The sequence below is a fragment of the Cotesia glomerata genome, linkage group LG7, assembly GCF_020080835.1.
Source record: "Cotesia glomerata isolate CgM1 linkage group LG7, MPM_Cglom_v2.3, whole genome shotgun sequence".
Classification (NCBI taxonomy): Eukaryota; Metazoa; Arthropoda; class Insecta; order Hymenoptera; family Braconidae; genus Cotesia; species Cotesia glomerata.
In genome coordinates, this window is record NC_058164.1 from 20622997 (window position 1) to 20647178 (window position 24182).

General features: G+C 28.9%; 1 protein-coding gene across 3 annotated transcripts in view; it reads right to left on the reverse strand.

The window, feature by feature from the left end:
* LOC123268429 (zinc finger protein rotund-like) overlaps positions 1-24182 on the reverse strand; it is a 198464-nt gene that overhangs the window by 46694 nt on the left and 127588 nt on the right. For all 3 annotated transcript variants that reach the window (XM_044733474.1, XM_044733473.1, XM_044733472.1), the window contains exon 5: positions 17661-17827. In XM_044733474.1, the coding sequence (XP_044589409.1) occupies positions 17661-17827 (167 nt within the window). The remainder of the gene's footprint in view (positions 1-17660; positions 17828-24182) is intronic.

Sequence of the window (24182 nt, forward strand, 5' to 3'; positions counted from 1 at the left end):
AAAAAACCTATTTCCTTAAATAAATTAACTGGAAACTTAATTGTCCTCATATATTTTTAATAATATGGATGAGTAACAAAATAATTCTGTTTGTCATTTTAGAAGGTTATGAAATATGTCAGCGCACTCCACTACTGCGCAACGTAGGGCGCTCCCAACTATACCGTTTGGCTCTGAGAACAATCCCTTAGAGCTCTGAGAGCTCAACAACATTGAGTTATCAGAACTAAATAACATTATGTTACTGTAACTCTACAGCGAATAGTAAACTGTGTATAGTTGTGGTAACTCTATAGTTAGGTTACCAGAACGAAATTTTTTTTTCTGCCCTCCGGCTGGAAAGTGGCAACTTTCTGGCCGCTGCGCTTAACAAAGTTGCCACATTCCGGCTACGTCGAGCAGAAAAATAGTATACATACCTTGGCCAGTAAAAAGTAAAGCCTCAGATCACATGTTTGTCAACCTCGGCTTCGCCTCGGCCAACAATTACATGTGATCTGAGACTTTTCTTATTTTACTGGCCTAGGTATGTAATATACTATTTCCGTGTAGTTACGAGTGTAATTACGCATGAGAAATTCTTTCCTCCCGCTGTTACAGAGAGCGCGCGTGTACTTCTCACAGGGAGTAAATGTTAAACTTTCATTCCTGCCATTAGGGAGGAAAGTACGTACTTTCGACCGCGGTATGAAGAAATAGTATATTACACACCTGTGGCAAGAAAATGAGAAATGTTGAACACATATATGTTGCCCGAGGCGAAGCCGAGGTCGACATATATGTGATCTGGAGATATTTATTATTTTCCTGCCATAGGTTTGTATACTATTTTTCTGTCTGACAGAGGCGGAAAGCGGCAATTTCGTTTAGCGCAGCGGGCCGAAAGTTGCCACTCTTTCCGCCTGGAGGGCAGAAAAAATCATTTTTTTCACTCTTCTAAGTATTTTATCGGACATTGGTTTCTTATTTTTTTTAATCAACTACTAAGCCAAATTTTTTTCAATACTTGTTTATTGACTTACAAGTTTCTAGAAAAGATAAAAAAATTATGAGTTTTTTTTTCATTCTTATATATAGCCTCATATGGTAATATATATATGACCAGACATGAAACTTGGCTACAAATAACTATATCGGAATATTTTTTCACGGTTCATCATTTTTTTTGTAATTTGATAAAGATTTTTCAGGCTGTGGTTGATTATACTGTATATTTATTTTGGGTTTTAAAAGTTATGCAAGGGAAAATTGAATGATTAGGTGTGAAAATTCGATAGTACATAAGTTACACTAAGCGCAGGGTTTAATTTTTTAGGATTTAAGATGAAAATTTTTACACGATTTATTATAAATAAAAAACGAAAATAAATAAAATATTCCGGGGATAGAAAAGTTTATAGAAATTTATTATTCAACGTCATCTGGTTGAAATATTAAAAGTTCAAAACTTATTGTTCTGAATATACTTGTTAATTCTGAATAAAATATTAAAAATGAAAATGAAATTGTTACGTTTTCTTTTTTTTTAACTTAGAATTAAGATCAAAAATAAAATAATTTCTTGAAAAATTCCTCGTACTAAGAATTATTGAAATTCACGAAAAGGTAATAATAATAACAATATCAACAATAATTATAATGATGATGATGATGATAATGATGATGATGATGAAGAGAAGCCATAACGAACTCAGTGATGATGCGTGACAATTCGAATTTGGACGCAATTACCTTCGGAGTCACGTGATACGAAAGGAAGTAGTCGAAATCACCGTTCGTTCATTCAACTCTTGTATTCCATTCTTATTCTTCCATATTACATATATTCTTCATCCTTGTTTATTTTTTAATTTTATCCACCTACTTTTTATTACAGGCTTCTTTCACTCGGCTCCACCTTCCACCTGATCCTCTCTTTTTATTCTCATTTTCTCCGACTCGGACCTTTAGATCCTCATCCTCAACTTGAGTAGAGCATCTTCGGGTTCAGTTTAGTTCAGTTTATCGGGTTTTTTTCTCACCGAACACCCAAATTACAGCTATATACTAGTATATTCTGTTGCGAGAGCGTAGTAAATGCTACCGGTTAATAGTTACTTGCTCTCCTTTCTCTTTTTTTTTCAAACCTACAATATTTTATTGTAAATTTAGAAGAACAACTTTTTTTATTTTTATTATACGACAATAAAGGGTAACAACATTTCGGATTTTTTAGTGACTTACTAGTGTTTATTTTAATTTATTTATACATTCATAATTATGGTGTTCAATAAAATAAAGGCATAATAATTATTGCATAGTTAAAATTTATTCACCATCAATTCAGTAGTACCCTGCTCACGCCGGGACTCGAGCCCACGATTTTAAAGTAATAGACTAAGTCATGCGTACTTTGTCATACGATGCCAGCTGCTAAAATTTTGTACGTAGATTAAAAAATTAACTTTATTCAAAAGTAAAAACCTTGAGCCAAGAAAATTATTTAAAAAAATTAAATCATCTTGAATCATTATCAAGAAGCAATATCCCAATAATAGTTGGAGATATAAAAAAAATTAATGATACTAAATTTATAGCTGATAAAATTTTAAGGTAGTACGAGCACCAAGGCAACTTTTGATACAAGGCTTGATTTTTTTTTAATATGAAGTTTATATATATGTCTAAATAAATTCCGAAAATTTGAAGGAGATTGCCCGATTTAGATAAATAATTAACTTTGAAGTTGAACAATTTAACATCGGTCTTAAGGGGTAACCTCCAAATATTGATACATTTTTGTATTTTTCTCGTAAAACTGTCAGTGAATATTTATAAAAAACTTATGGATGAAAGTAAATATATTAGTGAAAAATTTAATTAAAAAAAATTTACACTTGCACGACTAATTAAAGTGTATTAATTAAAATGAAAATAAATTCCGCCATTAGCGAATGTTAAATGTACATCTATATATTGAAAAAAATCATATGGTTACTGCTCTCCCCTTACCGCGCTACAGTGGATACATATCCTCACCCCGCTTAGCGCTCGTACCACCTTAATCTTTTATTTATTTTGATTTATATCGAAAATAGAAATATGTGAATATTAATAATCATAAATTCAAAATTTGATTGTCATGACTACTGTTTTTAATAATAAATAAATAGATTAAAAAATATGTTTTTTAAGAAACCATTAAATTGTTTCACATTTAGATAGATTGAAAAAAAAAATTTTTTTGTAACAGTATGTTTTTTATGAATATCTTAATTACAAAAAAAGTGTTTAGTAAAAAAAGTAAATCATAAAATTTTTCCTAAAAAAATCTAGTAGGTTGTTTAAATCTTGATGAGTTCGCAAGCTATAAAAGTTTGAATAAATTATCAATCATCAATATTCAACTTCAATTTCTTTTACGGGTGAGTAAAAATTAATTTTTTCATAAATATCTCCACGGGTCATAGAGGCATGACGTGAGATTAAATTGAAGAAATAATTAAAAGAATTTTGTGATTAGCTGGAAGAGTGATAAGACTGAACATTATTAAAATTACATATTTTCCATTATTATTATTATTCTTAAAATCATTATGAGTGTGTGGTTAATCCCAGGCAGCACAATTGGGGCGCATATCCGCCGGGCAGCGATAAACAACGTCAGATAATTAATTTTATAGCTACTCAATTTCCAGGAGATTCGGCTACCGTCTCATCAGCTCGTCTCGGGTCCGGGCCCCGCAGGGCCCCATATATATTCGTTAGTTGTGACCCGAGACCTACAGTTAAAAAATCGCCTCAACAGCTAAACCATCAAACCAAAAAAAAAAAAAAATAAACATTTTTTTTATCCAAAATTCAGGGACACAAGGTCACAAGAAATTCTTAACTCGCACAAGAGTTTTTTAGAAAAACTAAAAGAAAAAATATCGTACCATACGTCTTTATACAATTCACAAAATTTTGAAAAAAACTTGAGCAAAATAACTTTTGAATAGTTATTAAAAAATTTTCCGATATGGACAATTTTCATATCTGTTCGTATATGACTTAATCTGTTTACATGTGGTTATGCTCAAAAACAAAAAAAAACCTATTATAATTTTTTTAGAGATGTGTACGTCTATTTACATGACATGTTAAAGAAAAATTTGTTAAGTATAATCTAAAAGCCAATATCAGATAAGCTTCAATAGAAAAGTCAAAAAAATATTTTACTACCTATAATTTACTTAAAATTTATGTTCTCGTCCATGATGTTAAATATAATAGTATAATTATCAGGCACTTGGACCGAAAAAAATTCAAGTGCTAAATTTTCAAATACTGTCTTATGAGTATTGTAATTTTTTAACTAAATTATTTTGGTGGAAAGATATCTACTAAGTTTCTTCGTATAATGTTTTTTATTTGTCTGACTTTATTTAAGTTTTTTAAAACGATAACATTTTTCGGATTTAACTTTTATTTACAAGAGGGGTAACTTCCAATGTAAGATTTTTAATGTTATTTTTATTTATATTTTTGTTAATTTGGTTGTATTATTCAATATCATTTTGTTTTTATTTTTAAACAGTTTGCCTGAAGAAGTTGTGAAATACAACGAAACGTTGCAGTATTTGAAAATTTATCATTTGTATTTTTTTTGTCCGAGTTCCTGATAATTATACTATTATAATTTAATAACTCATGAAACTAAACTTTCTTGTAAGAAGACGATTTAGGGATGATGCACCCTCCATCGAAGATTTTCAGCATTACTTCTCATTAAAAAATTATATATGGGCATATATTACCTAATCAGGCCTGATATGGGTATATCTAGTCATATCAGGAAATATCAAACCAGATATTAAGATAATATAATAAGAAGACTATATTAGACCATATATGTATGCATCAAATTTTTCTGAAATTGATATAGGTTTATGAACATATCGGAAAATGTTTTCACGGGTATATGGTTAAAAAAAAATATATCGCGTTTGATTGTAACTTGGGTGAAGTGGAAGGGAGTCCAGTGCACAGTAGTATTGAAAGAATCTCTAGAAATGTATGTGATGATGTATATAATAATATAAGTACGATCTACGATGTATGGATGTATAGAGTTGAGCCTTTTCCTGAAGGCATCAAAAACTAAACATAAATGGATGGACAGACGGTTACATAACTTGCTCGGGCATTGTACGTTGACGTACATTGACGCACATGGGACTTAGAAATTTAGTACATAGACTAGTAAATGGGGTATCATGTTCAGTCTCTAAGGCTTAAGGACTTTTGTTTGGCGTGGGAGGCTGTCGAGAGCCCATGGGGTCTTCAAGAGCGACCGAGATCAAACCTCTCTCTTCTCTCTCATATCATTACCATTTATACTCTCTTTCTTTTCTTATTTCTTTACACACTCACATTAGGCACCTGATCCGACCTTACCCAACCTTATACCCAATCCCCTAAAAACCCTATTCATGCTTTTTAAGACTCTTCAAAACGAATTTCTTGTATTATGGGAACTTTCCAAGATATTTGATTCTGCTTTTTAAATTATCTCAGTGTAAATTTTGTTATTTTTTTCATCCATTTAAAACTGCCTCCGATAATATTTAATCCATATTTATAAATATAAACACGTTTTTTATAATTCAATTACTTTTTCTTCGTAATAAAAATAGAGCGATATTTTTTGAAGATGAAAAAAATTAATCTGGCGCCCTTACAATTTTTTAATGAAAATAAAAAAAAACATCTGAGTGTAAAGAATTTTACAAAATTTAGGATTCGCAAAAAAATTTTTCTTCAACTATTTATACACGGAGAAAAAAATTTTGCTATAGGAACTCTATAGTAGTTAGTTAGTTGTAAAAAGTTCCAGTAGGTTAACGTTTTCTTATGGTAACAATACCGTTTGGCTCCTGCAACTCTACATCGTTGAGTTCTGAGAGCTAAACGTTATTTACCTCTCACAACTCTACAGGATCGTTCTGAGACTAAAACAAATTTTTGGCAGTCTGTTTAATAATTTTTTTTACGATTTAGCATTGATAATTTAATAAATAAATGCGGCAGAATGAATTTATATTGCCAAAAATAATTGTATATGACAAATAAGAATAGTATTATAATAGAAATAAAATAATAATAGAACTTATATTACAAATAAAAATTATTTGTAAAATAAAAATATGGTCGTCACAAAATTATCTTATTTTCTTAATTATATCAATAAATATTGGACATAAAATCACTACCGTATATGCACAAGAAAAGATAAATAAACGAAAATAAAATTTATTTTGTGTTAAATGGGGTCTTTTAAATGTATTCCGATAACATTACTTAAGGAGGTATTACCCTACAACGGTTCTCAACTTTCAGAAAAATTTCCCCCCATATGCCCCAATGTAAAGCATTATAACTACAATATGAAGTAGTTGAGATGCAGTATACTTTTGCGCCTCCTCTCACATGCGCAGAAGTAGAAAAATAATCCCACTGCGTCTTTTTTTTGACTTGGCTACATTGCATTCTCGCTCAGAATCATTTGCCCCTTGAGACATGTGTTTTAGAAAAATTTAATGTTTTGAAATAATTTTGAGGTTACGTATAGTTGGAGACTGCAAATAATAAATAATGACTTCGCGGCTAAAGAATGGCAGATTTTACTTTAGCAATATTTTGATCGGTCTTGAGTGATAGAAAAGGTCCTGGTAAATTTAAATTAGAGAGTCTCAGTCAAGATTTTTTAAAAAATTCAGATGATGAACAACAATCATTTCATGATGCAGCTTATGACGTTCTAACTTTACAGAATTTAGTGGAAATATTAAATAAAAAATAATTTATTCACTTGTTATAAAAAATGTGACGTTTATTTGCAAGAACTATCTGATGCAAATAAAACAAAACAAAATTTAAAAATATTAACAGACTTGAAAGATATTATTTCGTTGAATATACGTAAAAAATTAGCTATGAATTTCGATCCTGACTTTTTTTCTATGTAAAAAGTGATATGCCACAGACTAAATAATTCGAGAATACATGGTAATCTTCCAATAGATGGGAAACTACAGTTAAAAAAATACATTTCACAGCTTGCATCTACATCCGCCAGGGTGCGCTGGAATTGTTTTTACATAAACTGTAGCTTCAAGAGGATAGTTTGCTATAAAAAATGCAGCCAACGCGAGATTTAAGTTGGTACCAATTGTAAATTTTTATTATAATTACAAAAAATACTAAAATCCGAACAAAAACAGTTTCACTGTAAAAAAATCGCGTCAAGTCCACGTTCATAAGACTATCAAAAAAAAAAATTTCTTTTTTCTTTACAAAAAGATATAAAATAAAAAAATTAAAAAAATCCAAGTAACCGATATGATTGTATTTGATTTTCGGAAATTAAAAAAAATTTTATTGTAAATTTGAAAATTAAAAAAAAAATTTTGGAACGTACTTGGTGTGCGTCATTGTGTATTTCAATTTTTTTAAAGTTCTGGTAAATAGATTTTACGAATTTCATTAAAAGTAAAATATTTTGCAACCACGCACACTAAATACGTTCCAAATTTTTTTTTTTAATTTTCAAATTTACAATAAATTTTTTTTTAATTTCCGAAAATCTAATACAATCATATCGGTTACTTGGATTTTTTAATTTTTTTATTTTATATCTTTTTGTAAAGAAAAAAGAAATTTTTTTTCTTGATAGTCTTATGAACGTGGACTTGGCGCGATTTTTTTACAGTGAAACTGTTTTTGTTCGGATTGAGGAATATTGTAAGAAAAGTGATTTTTCACCATACCTCCTGAATATCACAATATATTCAACTAATAAATTAAATTAACAGTCACTGCAAATCAACCTTGAAAAACCATAAATACAAAACTGTTCTAACGAAATTCAATTTGACAAAAAAAAAACCTATTTCCTTAAATAAATAAACTGGAAACTTAATTGTCCTCATATATTTTTAATAATATGGATGAGTAACAAAATAATTCTGTTTGTCATTTTAGAAGGTTATTATTTGTTTACTTTAATAGTATTCTCTAATTAGTTTGATTTTTTCACTGACTTATAATTTACAGAAACGACTTCTTGAGTTTTGTTTTTCTGATCGTCTCAATCCTGTTGTAATCACCGAAGATTTGAATCATAAAATTCACAAGATTCCATGTGAAATAGTAGAGCCACCTACAATTATTCTTGATGAAAATGTTATATCCAAAGAAATTCAAGTGTTCAATCCAAGATATCCGACATATGTACTGTCGGTTTCTGGGTCGATTCAAAATCTAAAAACGCTGTTCGATAAATTGAAATCAACAACAACGTGGAGTGTTGAATCTTACTTTTTTATCGTTGAAGTAAAAAATTTTTGTGAAAACGCTGATGAAGTTCTCAAATTATTATGAAAGATCGATTTACTGTCATCTTTTTATTTGTGCCGAAAATCTGACTCTGGCGATTTGATCATCTACAATTACAACCCATTTACCAACTACGCACCATATCCATAGAGAAGCGCTGAAACAACTAGTCAAGAAATTACTGAGAAGGGTACACTATTTCATCAATATTTCGATAATGGTAAATTTTATAGAACTCATACAAATCATTTGGTCTATAATGTTTTTCTGATGAAATTTTATCATAAATTACAGATCGGAGAGTTTGTCACAACATTACCTTTGTTAAAACTAAAAATCTACGCAATCATAAAATAAAAACTTTATATTCGTTTGCAGAACCAAAGGCTACTCGTGATGATGTGATTGATGCTAGGAATGTAAATCGTACATTTATTCAAGATCCGAAATCACCATCTATGGATTTTTTATTCAATTTATTGAATATCACACCATCTCAATATTTTATTCATCCGAATGCTTTGACTGATGCTTTAAAGAAAAAATACTTCATAGCGTTGGTTAGTGGTAATTACGATATTAACCTAAGAGATATGTCTATTGTGAATACTAATTATGAATATACTGATACACTGACTTATTATAAAGAAATTAAATTTTCAATAATAACTCAAAAACGGACTTTCTTGACAATAACCAATCAAATTGTTAGCGAACACAATTACGAAATATTTTTATTTTCGATCATTGTTATATTATCAGTTGCTATTCCTATATTAATACACAATTACTTTGCATTCGGTATTTCTCTTCTAGATGTTTTTAGTCTGATATTTAATATGGGAATAATGACGCCTCTCGATAGATTGTCGATGCGGATTGTATTTGTCATAGCATCTTTTTTTATTTTTTCGGCATCCTCAGCTATTCAGAATGAAATATCGGCTCTTTTAGCGGGACCGTCTCGTTACACTATTGATACATTGCAAAACTTGTTTGATCATCGTTATCATGTCTTTTATGATCAGGAATTACATCAGGATATCTCAAACAAAAATATATGGGTTACTAATGACGATAAAAAATTCTTGCATTCTTGTGATTATAAAAAACTATTTGAATGCGCCAAAAATGCTCGTGAAAATTCTACAATCGCTTGTATTTTTCAAACTAAATTAGAAATATATCACATGAAACTATTTTCAAACTTGTATATGTCTAAGAATCCAGTTTTTACAAAATATTATGCCCCGTGAACTCGGAAAAACTGGACCCTGAAAAATAAATTTGACAAAATCGGACAGAGAGTACTTGATTCCGGGTTTATGAATTATGTAGATAGCGAAATAATTGTTAATCGATTAAAGAAAATAAGAAAAAGAGAAAGAATTGAAGCCTCTGAACAAATGGATGAAGTAACCGAAAACGATTTAATACCTACTTACAAAATTTTTGGGGTTAGTTTGATAATTGCGTTATTAATTTATTGTATCGAAGTAATAATAGAAAAAATGTCCACTCATTCTAAAACCGATCATAAGCAAACGATGTTAAGAGTTGAACCAAAAATTGAGCACTCTAAGCGCCGAAAGACTATCAAAAAATACAAGCGAAATCGTAATCGAAGATCTTAGTTACCGTGAAAATAATATTTGTTGATGATGTGAATTCATCTCAAGGGTTTAAAAACGCACATATCATCTATTTATTATATAATATACAAGTATTTTTTCAATGAAATAATAAATTTATATTGCATGTTTTGTTGTGTGATGAATGATGATAATATATCAATCGATTAATTCACTTCGAACTGAAATGAAATGGATTATCATGTTATTCACTATCTAATAATGAAAAATATATTGATGTGTTTACGAATCTCAATTTCTATTTATTAACAGCCATAAATACTTGTTTTTTTATCTTCCCGCTAAGAAAATTCAAAATTTTTCACTAAAGGGAAGTTATTGATTTCGTTCCGATCTTCGAAAGTCGACGAGTTTTCATCGGATTATCTCCATGTTTGGTCCGGCCGTGTGTGTGTGTGTGTGTGTGTGTGTGTGTGTGTGTGTGTGTGTGTGTGTGTGTGTGTGTGCGTGTAAATAGATTTTTGTCGTACGGTTTCTCAAAAACGAATCAACCGACTAAATTCTACGCCACGTCATTCGACAGGGTTTATCAAAACTTAGATCTGATTAGATTTAAGAGTTAATCCATCGACCCATTCCAAAGAAATTAAAAAAAAAAAAAAAACAAAAAAAATTGAATTTTTATGTTTTTTTTTTAAAATAACTTTAAAGCGTGCGGAAAATTCATAATGAAATTATGCATATATTTTTTATGCTTAAAAAACTGCGTCGAATGCATTTTCGAAAATGAAAATCGAACGACGCACTCAAAAGTTATAGTTGTTTAGAAATTCACAAAATTTTGTTTTTCGGTATTTTTTTCAAGATATCCTCGAAATTTCTTAAACAATTAAAATAAACCTGTACGTTTTCTTTTTGTGCTTTATAAACTGCATCGGATACTTTCTTAAAAATGAAAATCGCACAACGCATTCAAAAGTTGTACACTGAAAAAAATAATCGGTAGAGGCTACCGATTGGTAATCGGTAGAGGTTACCGATTTTTTTTCGGTAGAGGCAACCGATTAAAATCGGTAGAGGTTACCGATTTTTTTCGGTAGCAGCTACCGATTTCTAATCGGTTGCCTCTACCGATTTTAATCGGTAACCTCTACCGAAAAATCGGTAACCTCTACCGATTTACATTTACCGAATAAATAGTTTTTGGGGCCTATAACTAAAGTATAAATGACATGTCAACATGATTTTCATGTGATAGTAACATAATTTTCATGTGGCAGGCAATCCTTTATTTATAAATTGATGTAACGTTTTCATTGTTGTCGCTTTTTGTTGCTATTGCAGCCACTTTTGCAACGATTACCATCATGAGAACGGTTAGATATTATTAATTGAAATTTGTAAAAATATTGATTGATGAAATTTTCGATGATAAACATTTTGTCCGAAACGTACTCAAATGAAAGGCCTCGATGAGCGTAACATCAGGATGATCTTATTATCTTAAGAAATGTCAATAATTACAGAATGACGTTGTATTTTGTCTACTGATAATATTTTTAACGATGTAAGCTTGTCCTGGTGTTACACTTATCGAAATCTTCCATTTAAATACCCACACCAATTTTTTATGTATTTTAAATATTTTACAAATATGAAAAATATCATATATAAAAAATGTATGAAAAAAGTCGTGTGTGTACTCAAACGACACGTCTCAATGAGAGTAACATCAGGATGAGTTTATATTTTAAAAAATGTCAATAATTAAGAAATGACGTTGTACTTTATCCACTAATGATATTGTTAACGATATAAGCTTATCCTGGTGTTACGCTTATTGAGACCTTTAATTTGAGTACCCACATCAATTTTTCATATATTTATATATATTATATATATGTATATATGAAAATATATCAAAAATGCATGTGGGTACTCAAATAAAAGCTATTGATGAGTGTAACATCAAGATGAGCTTATATCTTAAAAAACGTTATTAATTAAGCAATAGCCGTGTATCTTGTGAACTATTGACATATTTTAAGATATAAGCTCATCCCGATGTTACATTCATCAAGACCTTTCATTTGAGTACCCACATCAATTTTTCATATATTTATATATATTATATATATGTATATATGAAAAATATATCAAAAATGCATGTAGGTACTCATATGAAAGCTCTTGATAAGTGTAACATCGGGATGAGCTTGTATCTTAAAAAATGACATTGTATCTTGTGAAATATTAACATTTTTAAAGATATAAGCTCATCCCGATGTTACACTCAGCGAGACCTTTCATTTGAATGCCCACATGAATTTTTTTTATATTTTGTATATTTTACAAATATGAAAAATATTCAATAATTAAGAAATGATGTATTTTGTCCACTAATGATATTTTCAATGATAAAAGCTCATTCTGGTATTACACTTATCGAGACCTTTCATTTAAATACTCACATGAATTTATTATATATTTTATATGTTTCATAAATATGAGTAATATCGTTTATATAAAATCCTTTATTAAAAAGTTAAAAAGCTTATATCGTTAAAAATATCATCAGTGGACAAAATACAACGTAATTTCCTAATTATTGAAATTTTTTAAGATATAAGCTCATCCTGATGTTACGCTCATCGATACCTATCATTTGAGTATGCTTCTGTCAAAATGTTTATCATCGAAAATTTAATTAATTAATATTTTTACAAATTTTATTCATTATTATCTAACCGTTTCCATAGTTATCGTTGCCAAAGTGGTTGGCATAGCAATGAAAAGCGACAACTATGAAAACGTTACATCAACTTTTTAATAAAGAATTGCCTGCCACATGAAAATCATGTTACTGCCACATGAAAATCATGTTGCTGTTACATGAAAATCATGTTGACATGTCATTTATGCTTCAGTAATGGGCCCCAAAAAATATTTCTTCGGTAAATGTAAATCTATAGAGGTTACCGATTTTTCGGTAGAGATTACCGATTAAAATCGGTAGAGGCTACCGATTGGAAATCGGTAGCTGCTACACTGATAGAAGGATTTATTTGTATTAAATAATATTTGTTAATATTTAACAAATCATTTATTAGAGACCTTTTTAATATTAAACAAATATTTCTTAGTATTTAAAATGATTTGTTTGTATTTAATAAATCTGATATTCATTTATTAAATATTAATAAATATTTTTAAATACTAAGAAATATTTTTTAAGGACCAACAAATGGCTTCTAATAAATCATTTATTAAATATTAACAAATCTTTTTAACTATAAACAAATCTTTCTATCAGTGTATCGAAAAAAAATCGGTAACCTCTACCGATTTTAATCGGTTGCCTCTACCGAAAAATCGGTAGCCTCTACCGAAAAAAAATCGGTAACCTCTACCGATTACCAATCGGTAGCCTCTAACGATTATTTTTTTCAGTGTAGTTGTTTAATAAATACATTTTTAATTCAAAGAGCTCAAAATGTGAAAAATGGTGCTTTGAGCTTGAAAAGCTCAAATATTAACCAAAAAACACATTTTAAGGCATTTCAAATTAAAACTTAGCGGGAAGTTCTAGGGTTGACTTACGCCCCCAACCGATTTATAGATTTTTCAGGAGATTTTCTTTCAAAAAATAAAAAATAGTCGCTAAAAACATTTTTACCAAAACATTTTTGCATGTTATTATTCGAACAGTTAAAAGCAGTAAAGGTGACTTGCATGACCTCGACGAACCAATAATAAACCATTACTCAAATGCTTCGCATTATATCAGTGGAAAAAAATTATAAAATCTGATTTAACTGGGATTCGAACCCGTACCTCCTAATTAACCGAAAAAACTATCAATTGAGCCTCAATTTTTACTATACCTATAATTTAATTCAATATTAAGTAGATTTAATATCCACCGTCAGTAATTTTCGCACTTTGGATCAGAAGAATTTCACTTTAAAAAAAAAAAAAACTAAACAATAAAATAAATATTTTTTTTAATGCACCGTGATTTCAAAAGCAATAAAATAATATTACAATGTAAAGTATGAAGATTCTGAAAATAATCAAGTCCAGAAGCAAGTGTACCGTGACGGTACAGCATCCTGTCTTTTCCTTCTGCCCTTCACTTGCCTTACACCAGTTAAGCCGTCGATGTAATGTACATTATACACACCAACACAAACATTTATTTTATCTTACAGTACACAGGCTTCTCAACTTATACCTATGCACTAAAATTGATTCTGTATATTATATTTTTTTTTGTTTTGTTTAAATTATTCTTGCGCTGACTCGAATACTGGGAGACGTATCAAGGTAGTGCTACAAAATGTGTACCATCGGCACCTCTTTGCTTCTGGTCTTCCGCTTTACGTACATCCTTCTACACTTATATATATTTATAATTGTATATTTATGTTTATAGTTATAGTTATACTTGTACTTATACTTATATTGGAGTTGTATTACGAGGCTTGTAATCATGCTTTATCATAATTTTCATCATTATCGTCATCATCATACTCGATACGTGATCGATTGCGATATTGTAGGCATAGAAAGAACAACCATTAAAGAAAAACCACAATCGACCTTTATATCTCTTATAAATATTAAAATAATAATAATAATAATAATAATAAAAGTTATAAAATTCAAAATATCTCGCCACTCGCCCTCATATTAACATAAAATATTAATAAAAAAAAAAAAAATATTGATAGATTTTGATAAAAATAGGCGTGCAGTTCTACATTGATTGATATTTTTTTATTTTTAAAATTAACTTGTGATTATAATTAATTTTGATGCAGTTTTAATCGTATAATGTTATATCATATAAAATTTATCAAAAAAGAAAACTATAAAATTCTTTTTATTGTAGTATTTTCCGAAAGAGTAAATACGCACACAGAAAAAAAACTTCTTGCACCAAGAAAATTTTAAGGAAAACAAAAGTTATTTTGAAGTAAGAAGAAATTTTCTTGGCTCAAGAAACTTTGACTTCATCCAAGAAATTTCCAATCTTCCTTAATATTATCTTGAGCTAAGAAAATATACCCTCGAGTCACAAATTTTTTTTTTCAGTGCACGATTATATAGGCGCCGATTTGATTTAGAATCTCTAAATTCTCATTAGGACCATAAATTCAAAGTTAGAAATTGAATTAATAAAACAAACATTTTTTAATAAGATAATCGGGGTTGATGAGTATCAAAATATTTATCAATTAGGAGAAAACGATGATACTTAATTTAACAAAAAAAAAAGAAAAAATAATCAGACAAGAAATTTTTCTTGTTATAAATGGTATGGCGATTCTCTCAATATAAATCAGCATACAAGGCACCACAGAAAAATTTTCATTGTACTAATAAAGTACTCACTTAAATTAAAATTACTATTTGATATAATTAAGAAAGATATTTCAATCTTTCAAAATGAATGAATTTTTACAGGCAAAAATATTTAATTTGTGATAAATATTCAAGAAAAATCGATGTTAAATAGAAATTTTTAAATTAAATTCGATCACTCGCCCGCTTTACAAGTGAAAACTTTAAGTTATCTCTCGCCACCTGCAGGGGGTGTCGCGAGGCTGTTTGTTTTAAGCTTTAATCAATTTGATCTATTTTTCCAATATATTCAGCTCTTAACTCTGCAAGTGAAAATGGTATCAAAATATTATTTAATGCTAAATAAAGGTTATATTATGACAATTATATTTATTCAAAATCCGTAATTAAATTATAGAAATTTTCTGATTAAATATATCATTCATTTTCAGTAACTAAAATATATTTTTAGTTGAAAATATGAATAGCTTTAATATTCTATAGCAGAGCGTCTAAAATGAATAAACTATTAAACTAAAGCTAGCAATTATTCAAAGCTTAATATTTATAATACTGTATTTTCGTCTAATCCCTCTCTTTGTATTAAATATACCTGCAGTCCCAATTGTCACCTCTTAAGCCAGGTCTGTTTTACAAGCAAACCCACTGCAAAAATCCCAGCCCGCTGTTCATCGCTATCCCCACGGTGTACAACTCTGTCTTAAATTTAGTGCACTTAAATATCCGCTTATTATTGAAGTTTGCTGATTTAGAAAAATATCTTTTGATCCTTGAATCTTACCCTTACCTTCATCCTATATTTTATATTTAAATTTTTCTTCAATTTACGGCTATAAATTATACATTTTTTTAATCCTAAAATTACGTCACAATCAAAATGAACTAGAAATTTATTTAAAAAAAAAAAAAAAAAAAAAAAAACAATCAAGTTTTGCTTTACAAAGCGTACTTATATATTAAATATATTAAACTCTCTAAACATAAATTAGTGAAAATTCACTGGAATAAGTGAATATTCACTTTTTCTAAGTGCCAATCGAACCATTGTGGTTCGATTGGCACTTAGAATTAGTGAATATTCACTTATTCCAGTGAATTTTCACTAATTCATGTTTAGAGAGAAGGTTCATTTTATTAAAATAAACGGCTTAACGTTGATTGACTCCATGAATTAATAATATCTGTTTATAATTGGAAAGGTTGTTATTTAAATTTGTACCTTTTTAAGGTTTCATATAGTTTTCAACGATTTATAATTTACTATCATAAGTTTCTAAAGTAATTCGAAATGAAATTGAATTTCACGCTAGACAAAATTTATTTATTGTTTATTGTTTATTGTTTATTTATTGTTTATTGTTTTGTGCATATGTGAATGTGATTATTCATTAAATATTGATCCATATAATAGAGTAAATGTGACGTTTATGACAGGTATAACTTTATTATGAAATAGATTTGTAATAAAATTCGGTACAATCAAAAAGACAATCAATTTATCATCTGATTAATTAAGAGAATAAAGAAAATTTTATGTCGGGCAAATATATTTTTTGAAAGAGATTTTTATTTAAAATTTGGTATTGCTAAAAAGATGTTGACCTAAATTTATGTTTTTATGATTTTATATATTTTTTGGAAAAAGTTAATTTTTTATGTTACGTTTTTGGAGAAGTTTTGAATAGTTTGTTGATTCTATTAGTTTGTTTCGTAAACTTATTCATAAAATTATTGGTAATTAATTCAGTCATAGCAACATTGCTATTTTTATTTATTTAAAAAGTACCAAATTATGTAGATTGTGTTTAAAAACACCGAAAAATCATTAAGCCAAAATTTTTTTGATTTATACTTCGTATTTCTTAGCAGGAACATAGTGATTGCAAATTGTTAGCTTAGTCTTATTGAACATTAAATAATATTATATTAGTATAATTATAATTAAATATTAGAACGTACAACATGACGTATTAATATAAGTTGATTATATTGATTTGCGTAGTATAAAGCATGGATATCTCGACATAATCCAGAAAAAAATTACTCATGAAATTCTATTAAATTTTGTAAAAATCGTACCGAAAAAAAATGTCTTCATTATTTTATTTTAACATTTCAAGGATCGTGAAATAGTAAAATATATTTTTAAATGTTTGGACACTTTCTCCAGGAATCCTCGCATTTAAAAAGATAAAAATCATAATTGTCAGCAATCTGATCCGGCATTAACACCAAAAGAGTTCTGGTACAAGATACAAGATAAAAACATAATAATAAGCTTTGTAATCGCATATCGTAGATTCTTAAATAATTGTTGTCATAATTCATAACAATAACGCTTACCTGTGGACACATTTTACACTGATACTTTCTGGGTGGATGAGGACCCCCTAGATGAGGATTAAGATGCGACGGATGTGAGGGTTTAACTGTCAAGGGTTGTGGCACAACTAGGAGACTTGCTGGAGGACTTCCGCTGCTGCTTCCACCGGCGCGGTATTGCTCGTCTCCTAAAATGTTTAAAATCATTAACTGTAGTCATTAATCCCTGATCATTAAAACAAAATTGAAGTAATTACCAACGAAACCAACGGTCGAATGCCGAATGACTTTCTCCGTGGCATAATTGTTGGCTTTCGTTGTAGTTATTTTTCAACGTTAATATTAATAAACGGTTAACATTAAGTAGATTAATAGATCAATTGATTGATTATTATTTATATTTTTAGATTATGAAAAATGCTTATGGTAATTATGAGATCTACTTATGTTCTCATGTATAATATCCATAAATATATGTGTAAATATGTGAATAAGTGAGAAGACATATGTGAAGAAACTGACACTTGAGAGTTGAGATATTAATGATAGTCAGCATAATGTTAAATCATGGATGTCCTTGCTACCCGCAAGGATCCTTGCCCTTTGCACGGTGTATTATATTTATTATTATATATTTATATACATATGTATGGATATAATGTATGAGATGTTATTGCGTCAGTCATAAAGTCTTGCATTACCTTGTTGATCTTAAGAGCCAAGATTAAATCATTGGGTATTAATATTTTTATTAAAAATATTATTGACACTTAAAATCAATAATATTTCATTATTTATTTTTCTGGTTTTATTAATTAGGAATCATATGTATCCAAGCAAGAATATTTAGGCAACAAATTTTTAAAAATAAGAATACTTGGTATTTTTTTTAGATTTTTGACTGATTGAAAAAAATTGAACATATTGGTGAAGTTTTGGCAAAGTTAAGCTCTTAATTATTAAGTTTTTGATAAATTTTTATTGGTCATAATATATAATGCTCAAATTAAGTTTTGAACATTTTTAAACTAGTTCAAATTTTGAAAATTGGTTTATTATGAAAAAGTCCGAATCGATTACATTCAAATTTTCTTGAGTCACAAAAGTCGAAATTTTGATTATTTGAACTAGTACAAATTGTAAATATTGGTAAAAAAAATGATTAAGTTTAAGATTAGGCGCGCAGTAGCCTATCGAATCCAGCCCTTGCTTACCAAAGCATTGGGCCGGGTTCGAGCCCGGCGTACACCAATAAATATTTTTAATATTTAAGTGTATTATTCTGCTCAACCAAAAAAAATAAAACGAGTTCAACCTCAAAAAGTTTACCCCCTATCGTAGCCGCTCATGACATTCGTAGTTTATGCAACTTAAAATAAAAAAAAAAAAAAAAGTAAGATTATTTGATATTCCATACTCAGTAAAAATTATCATCATTATTATGAAAAAGTTTGAATTAGTTACTTTCAAATTACGTCTAAAATGTTGAAAGTTTCTACTTTTTAACATTTTTGAACTTTTGAAATTTTTTTGGGTTTAAAAAGTCGGAATTTTCATTATTTGAATTAGTACAAATTATGAATATTGGTAAAAAGAATGTTTATATTTAAGATTCTTTGATATTCAATAGAATCAATAAAAATCATTATAATTGTACTGAAGTTCGAATCGGTTGCTATCAAATTGTTTGGGTAGAAATAATCGAAAATTTTGATTTTTGTAAATTTCTCATCAAATTAGATTTGTCTATTCTTCGAACCGCCCAAAATTCTAAATATTCTTGAAACAAATTCAAATTTGAAATTTTTTATTAGGACTCTTAAATCAACATAAATTTTTAAGAATAGTTCTAAATTATTGAATTCACTTCAAAAGTCTTCAAGGACCAAATTATTTTATTATTTGTCTTTCATTTGGACCACTTTTCACAACAGGTCCAAATGATTTCAAAACAACTGCAGTCAATCTTACAAACAATTGAGCCAAAGATTTGTATTCCCACAACGGCTTAACTATTATTAATAAACAAAAAAAAGAAAAAGAGAGATAGCAAGTTGGTTGTCTTTATCTTACTTCAGAAGATCAACGGCAAGGCAAAGTCTGACATATTGACGTTTTTTTTGGGCGCCGAATCTTATTCAAGGCTAGAATACCCACAAATTACTTCACTACATCTTTTATTCATTCAATCGCAGTTTAATAATAATTACCGCAATGGTTTAGACAGAAATATAATTTTAAAGCATATTATATGCCAAATTTCTGGAAAATAACTAGTAAGGTATAAAAATGATATAAGACACATAAATAATGCTGGTAGAATATATATTTATTATAGAATAAAATATTTAATAATATTAGCGACTTTCAGCATAGCTAATTGATCTTTCCAGTGTGCTTGAACCCAACAATTACAATTTGCATGTACGTAAGACAGTTTCTCTTCTCACTTAACACTATACTCTCCACGGTCTTTCTTCATCATCACCTACCACACTCACTGATACAAGTATACAATATTTTACCTGCACTTCACAACCATAAAACATATCACAAGTATTATTATCGAAGGTGTATTATATTAATAGACAACTATTATTTATTCTTCGTTTTATAACTTTCAAACTATATACAATACATACATAGATTTTTTCTTGGACTTTGGTGTATTCTCTCATTTTATTAATGTCATCAAAAATTAAACGCAATCATGAATACTTATTGAGATAAAATGGATATGATAATTCTTAAAATTTATCAAAAATAATGATAGTGTTAAAATATTCAAAAATTAAATTTAAAATAATTTATAATTATTTATTCATTGCTTGAATGTTGATTACTGCAGACAAAAGTTAAAATTTGTGAATAAAAGCCTTGAAGTTATCAATAAAATCCATTTACCTTAATTTTTTTGCATACTAAATTCAGCAAATAATAAATAATTGATAAACTATGACCATAAGTTTGTAAATAAAATTAGTGAAGATTGTATGATAAATATGTCAGATATATCACGATTAAATTTTAATAGACACCACACACAGACTTTTACGTAGTAGCGACAGTCGTTTTATCATTATTATTATTATTACACAGAGCGACAAGTTAATACAGGCGTTTTATGTATTATATATACACTTGTTACAATGGGAAATAATTGACGAATTCCCACGAAAATAAAATTACAACTTGTTTCGTAAATTATCGCGTTGTATCAGTTTTTTTGTATTTACACTAGGTTTTTTTCTAATGAAGATAATAATGATAGAATTATTATTGATAGTTTTAATTAATAGTATTTTTCATCAAATAATATTTAAAAATTTTTATGAGAAATAAAAATAAAGAAGTCAAATCCCTTACAGATGGGGCGATTTTCTTATCAGGCTACTATTTTTTAGTTCAAATAAAATTTTAATAATTAGTAAATAATACGATGTATAAAAAAATTGAGAATCATACACTGATAGGAAAATTTTGTTGATTTAAGATAATTATTTTTGAAGCCCTATCAAACTAGATAATTATTCTTTGACATAGAAAGAAACAGAAATCCGAGAATTTTTAGTTTTATGAGCATTTTTTAAACAAGCCGGCAATAATATCTAATACCAATGTTATCACGTAACTTAATCCAAAAGAAAAAAATTTTTAAACAAAGTATATTTTGTTCGGAAACTGTAAAGTGCTTCATTAGAGTAAAATTTTTTTCCGAACTTTCTGCTTATCCAAGAGTTTTAATTTACTGTTTCGCGAGTTAATTCCTCGAATTACAAAAATTGATTCTGTACACTGAAAAAAAAAGTACTACTCTTGAGAAAATTTTCTTGTCACAACAATATATATTCTTGACAATTTTCAAGAATATATTTTCTTGTCTCAAGAATTGATCGAAGTATTTTTTGTTTAATTCAAGTGAACCTATTCGTTTGTTAATCTATCAAAATTAATGCCAACATTTTATTATCATGATAGATATTGATATTTTTTTGTCAAAAAATCAAAATTCATTTTAAACGATTCTTGAGCCAAGAAATTTTTTTCTGGACAAAATTTTTTTTTTTCAGTGTGTATCAAATGATAAAGAAAATAATTTTCTTAAAAGTAGTTTTTTCAATATGATAAACCTAATCATAATCCGCCCTGATTTGACATCTATTCAGATTAACTTTTCGAAATCAAAAAAATAAATCTGAGTACTTTCTTCTCAACTCCCCTGGACTCTTCTCACAATTAATCCACCTTATAGAGAAGTAGCATTGGTAATCATAATCATAAAAGAAGTGCTGGTAGAAAGGCAAGGCATCACTTAAATCCAAAACTACCTCACTTGCACACTAATAAACCTAGCGTAGACGAGGACTAATTTCTTGAGGCGATCAAGTGTCTTGTGATCATTGGTGATGTTTAAACCGGCGCCTTGGGCAACCCTCTTACCCTTTGCTTCTTCTTCTTTTTCTTCTTCTTCTACCTTAACTTATACCTGTGTACGTATATACATACACATATAAACATGTCGCACACTCCTAATCATCACGAGTGGTATTTCTCGTCACCGTCCTATCCTACCGGCAGCAGTTTCCTCAACATATAACTAAGCAGCCTGCCAGTACACCACACATATAGAGTAAAGTTCCGCGTATTGCGCAATACACAGGCAACTCGGTGGATATAGAGGTCCAAGAGCAGCAAGACATGTATATATATATTATATATATAAGACATGTTGCTCATGGCCTAGTATATAGTTGTTAATGCACAGATCGCATGATGCCCAAATTCAGCTTTGTTAATCTGCTCTTTGCCCGCCTGAAGGCCACTACATCGAATCTACTCTATTCTTCCCCAGTCGAAACTCTTTCTTGCTCTTATCTGTTGACTTTAATCCACTCCAGTCTTTCTCGGTCAGCCTTTTGCTTCGTCCACGGTGATATTTATATGAAAATATACATGTTTAAACATTTACTGAACAATTTAAATGCCGGCAACCTTCTCGGTCTTGTTCTCACTATTTATAAGCTATCATGACTGGTAAAACTCGTACATATATATACACATAGGTATCCACCGCCAGAATACAAGGCGTTACTCCCTGACATTTCGTGATCATCTTTTTACTTATAGTTTCATCTATAGGCTTATACTGTGTTGTGCTTGTAAAGTAAATTCATTATTTCAACGGTTATTTTTACCCCTTCGTTCATTATTTTATGCCACTAAATTGATTTGAGCCTAAAGTTTACCTTTCTATTGAGATTGCTTGTAAACTGTGAGCTTTTTTGTTACATCAATGATAATTCTATTAGTGTGAGTTTTTGCATGTCTAAAGCGCGAGTAAAATGCAACTATATGAAATATAGATAACTTAGTCAATAACATGTTTTACACTGCACACCTAGGATACAGTTTTTCAGTTGAAAACAATATTTCTATGATACAAAAGAGGGATTATTATGCAACTAAAGCTTCCTGCACGGAAAAAATGTAAATGTTTAATGCTGAAACAACAAAAAACAAAATATACAACAATAAAAATTAGTTTTAAATTTAGTAAGTAGAGGAAATAACATTATTTAAATTTATAAAATTCAAAAAAAAAAAAATTAGAAAAACGGTTGACCCTAAAGGCCATCCCTGCAACTTCCCGCTAATTTCCATGTGGTTGGTGGCATTCGACGAAGTTTTTCAGGCCTCATGAAGAACCTTTAAGTTTAAATTGATCAAACAAGGAATTTCGAAGTAATGTAAAAGAGGAGTAACCATTCTATTTCAAATATCAAGATTATAAAACTTATAAAACATAATAAAATTTAGTTTTCAAATTAAAAAAATAAATAGAAAATATATTAAAGTAGTATTCATTACACTGGCCCACAAAAAAAAAGTGGTCTGTACTTTTAACCAGACCTATCTATATGTATTTTGACGCGCTAAATCCGAATCTGAAGTCAGTTTTGCCCGTACACCCTCAAAATTATGAGTAAAATGCAAAAAAAAAAAAAAAACCCAAAAAAAAGGAAAAAATTGCGAAAAACTGCAGTCACAGCGATGAATAAATTTTTGTGAACCCAGATCAATTATGATTTTCATGTACGTCAATTCACTGAATCTAAATCTAAACGTTAAGTAGGCCCCTTGATCCGTCAAAATTTGAAAAAATTGCAAAAAACCGAAAAAAAGGCAAGAAATCATGAAAAATCGAAATAATCGAGATGAAAAAAATTTTTTGGATTCAGATTGAGTATGATTTTTATGTACTTTATTCCACTGAATTTGAATCTGAAGTTTTCTTGTCCTATTGACGTTTTAAAATTGAAAAAAAATCTCAAAAAATAAAAAAAATCGAAAAAATTGCAGTTTTAAATATGAGAAAAAATCTATTAATCACGATTGTTAATGACTCAGGTGCATTTTAATGGATGAAATATGATCTTAGAATTTAAATATTCACAAAATTTTAAAATCTATAAAAAATGAAGTATAAGTAGAATGAAGAGAACGATGACAGCAGTTTTTCGCAATATTTTGCCTTTTTTTTTT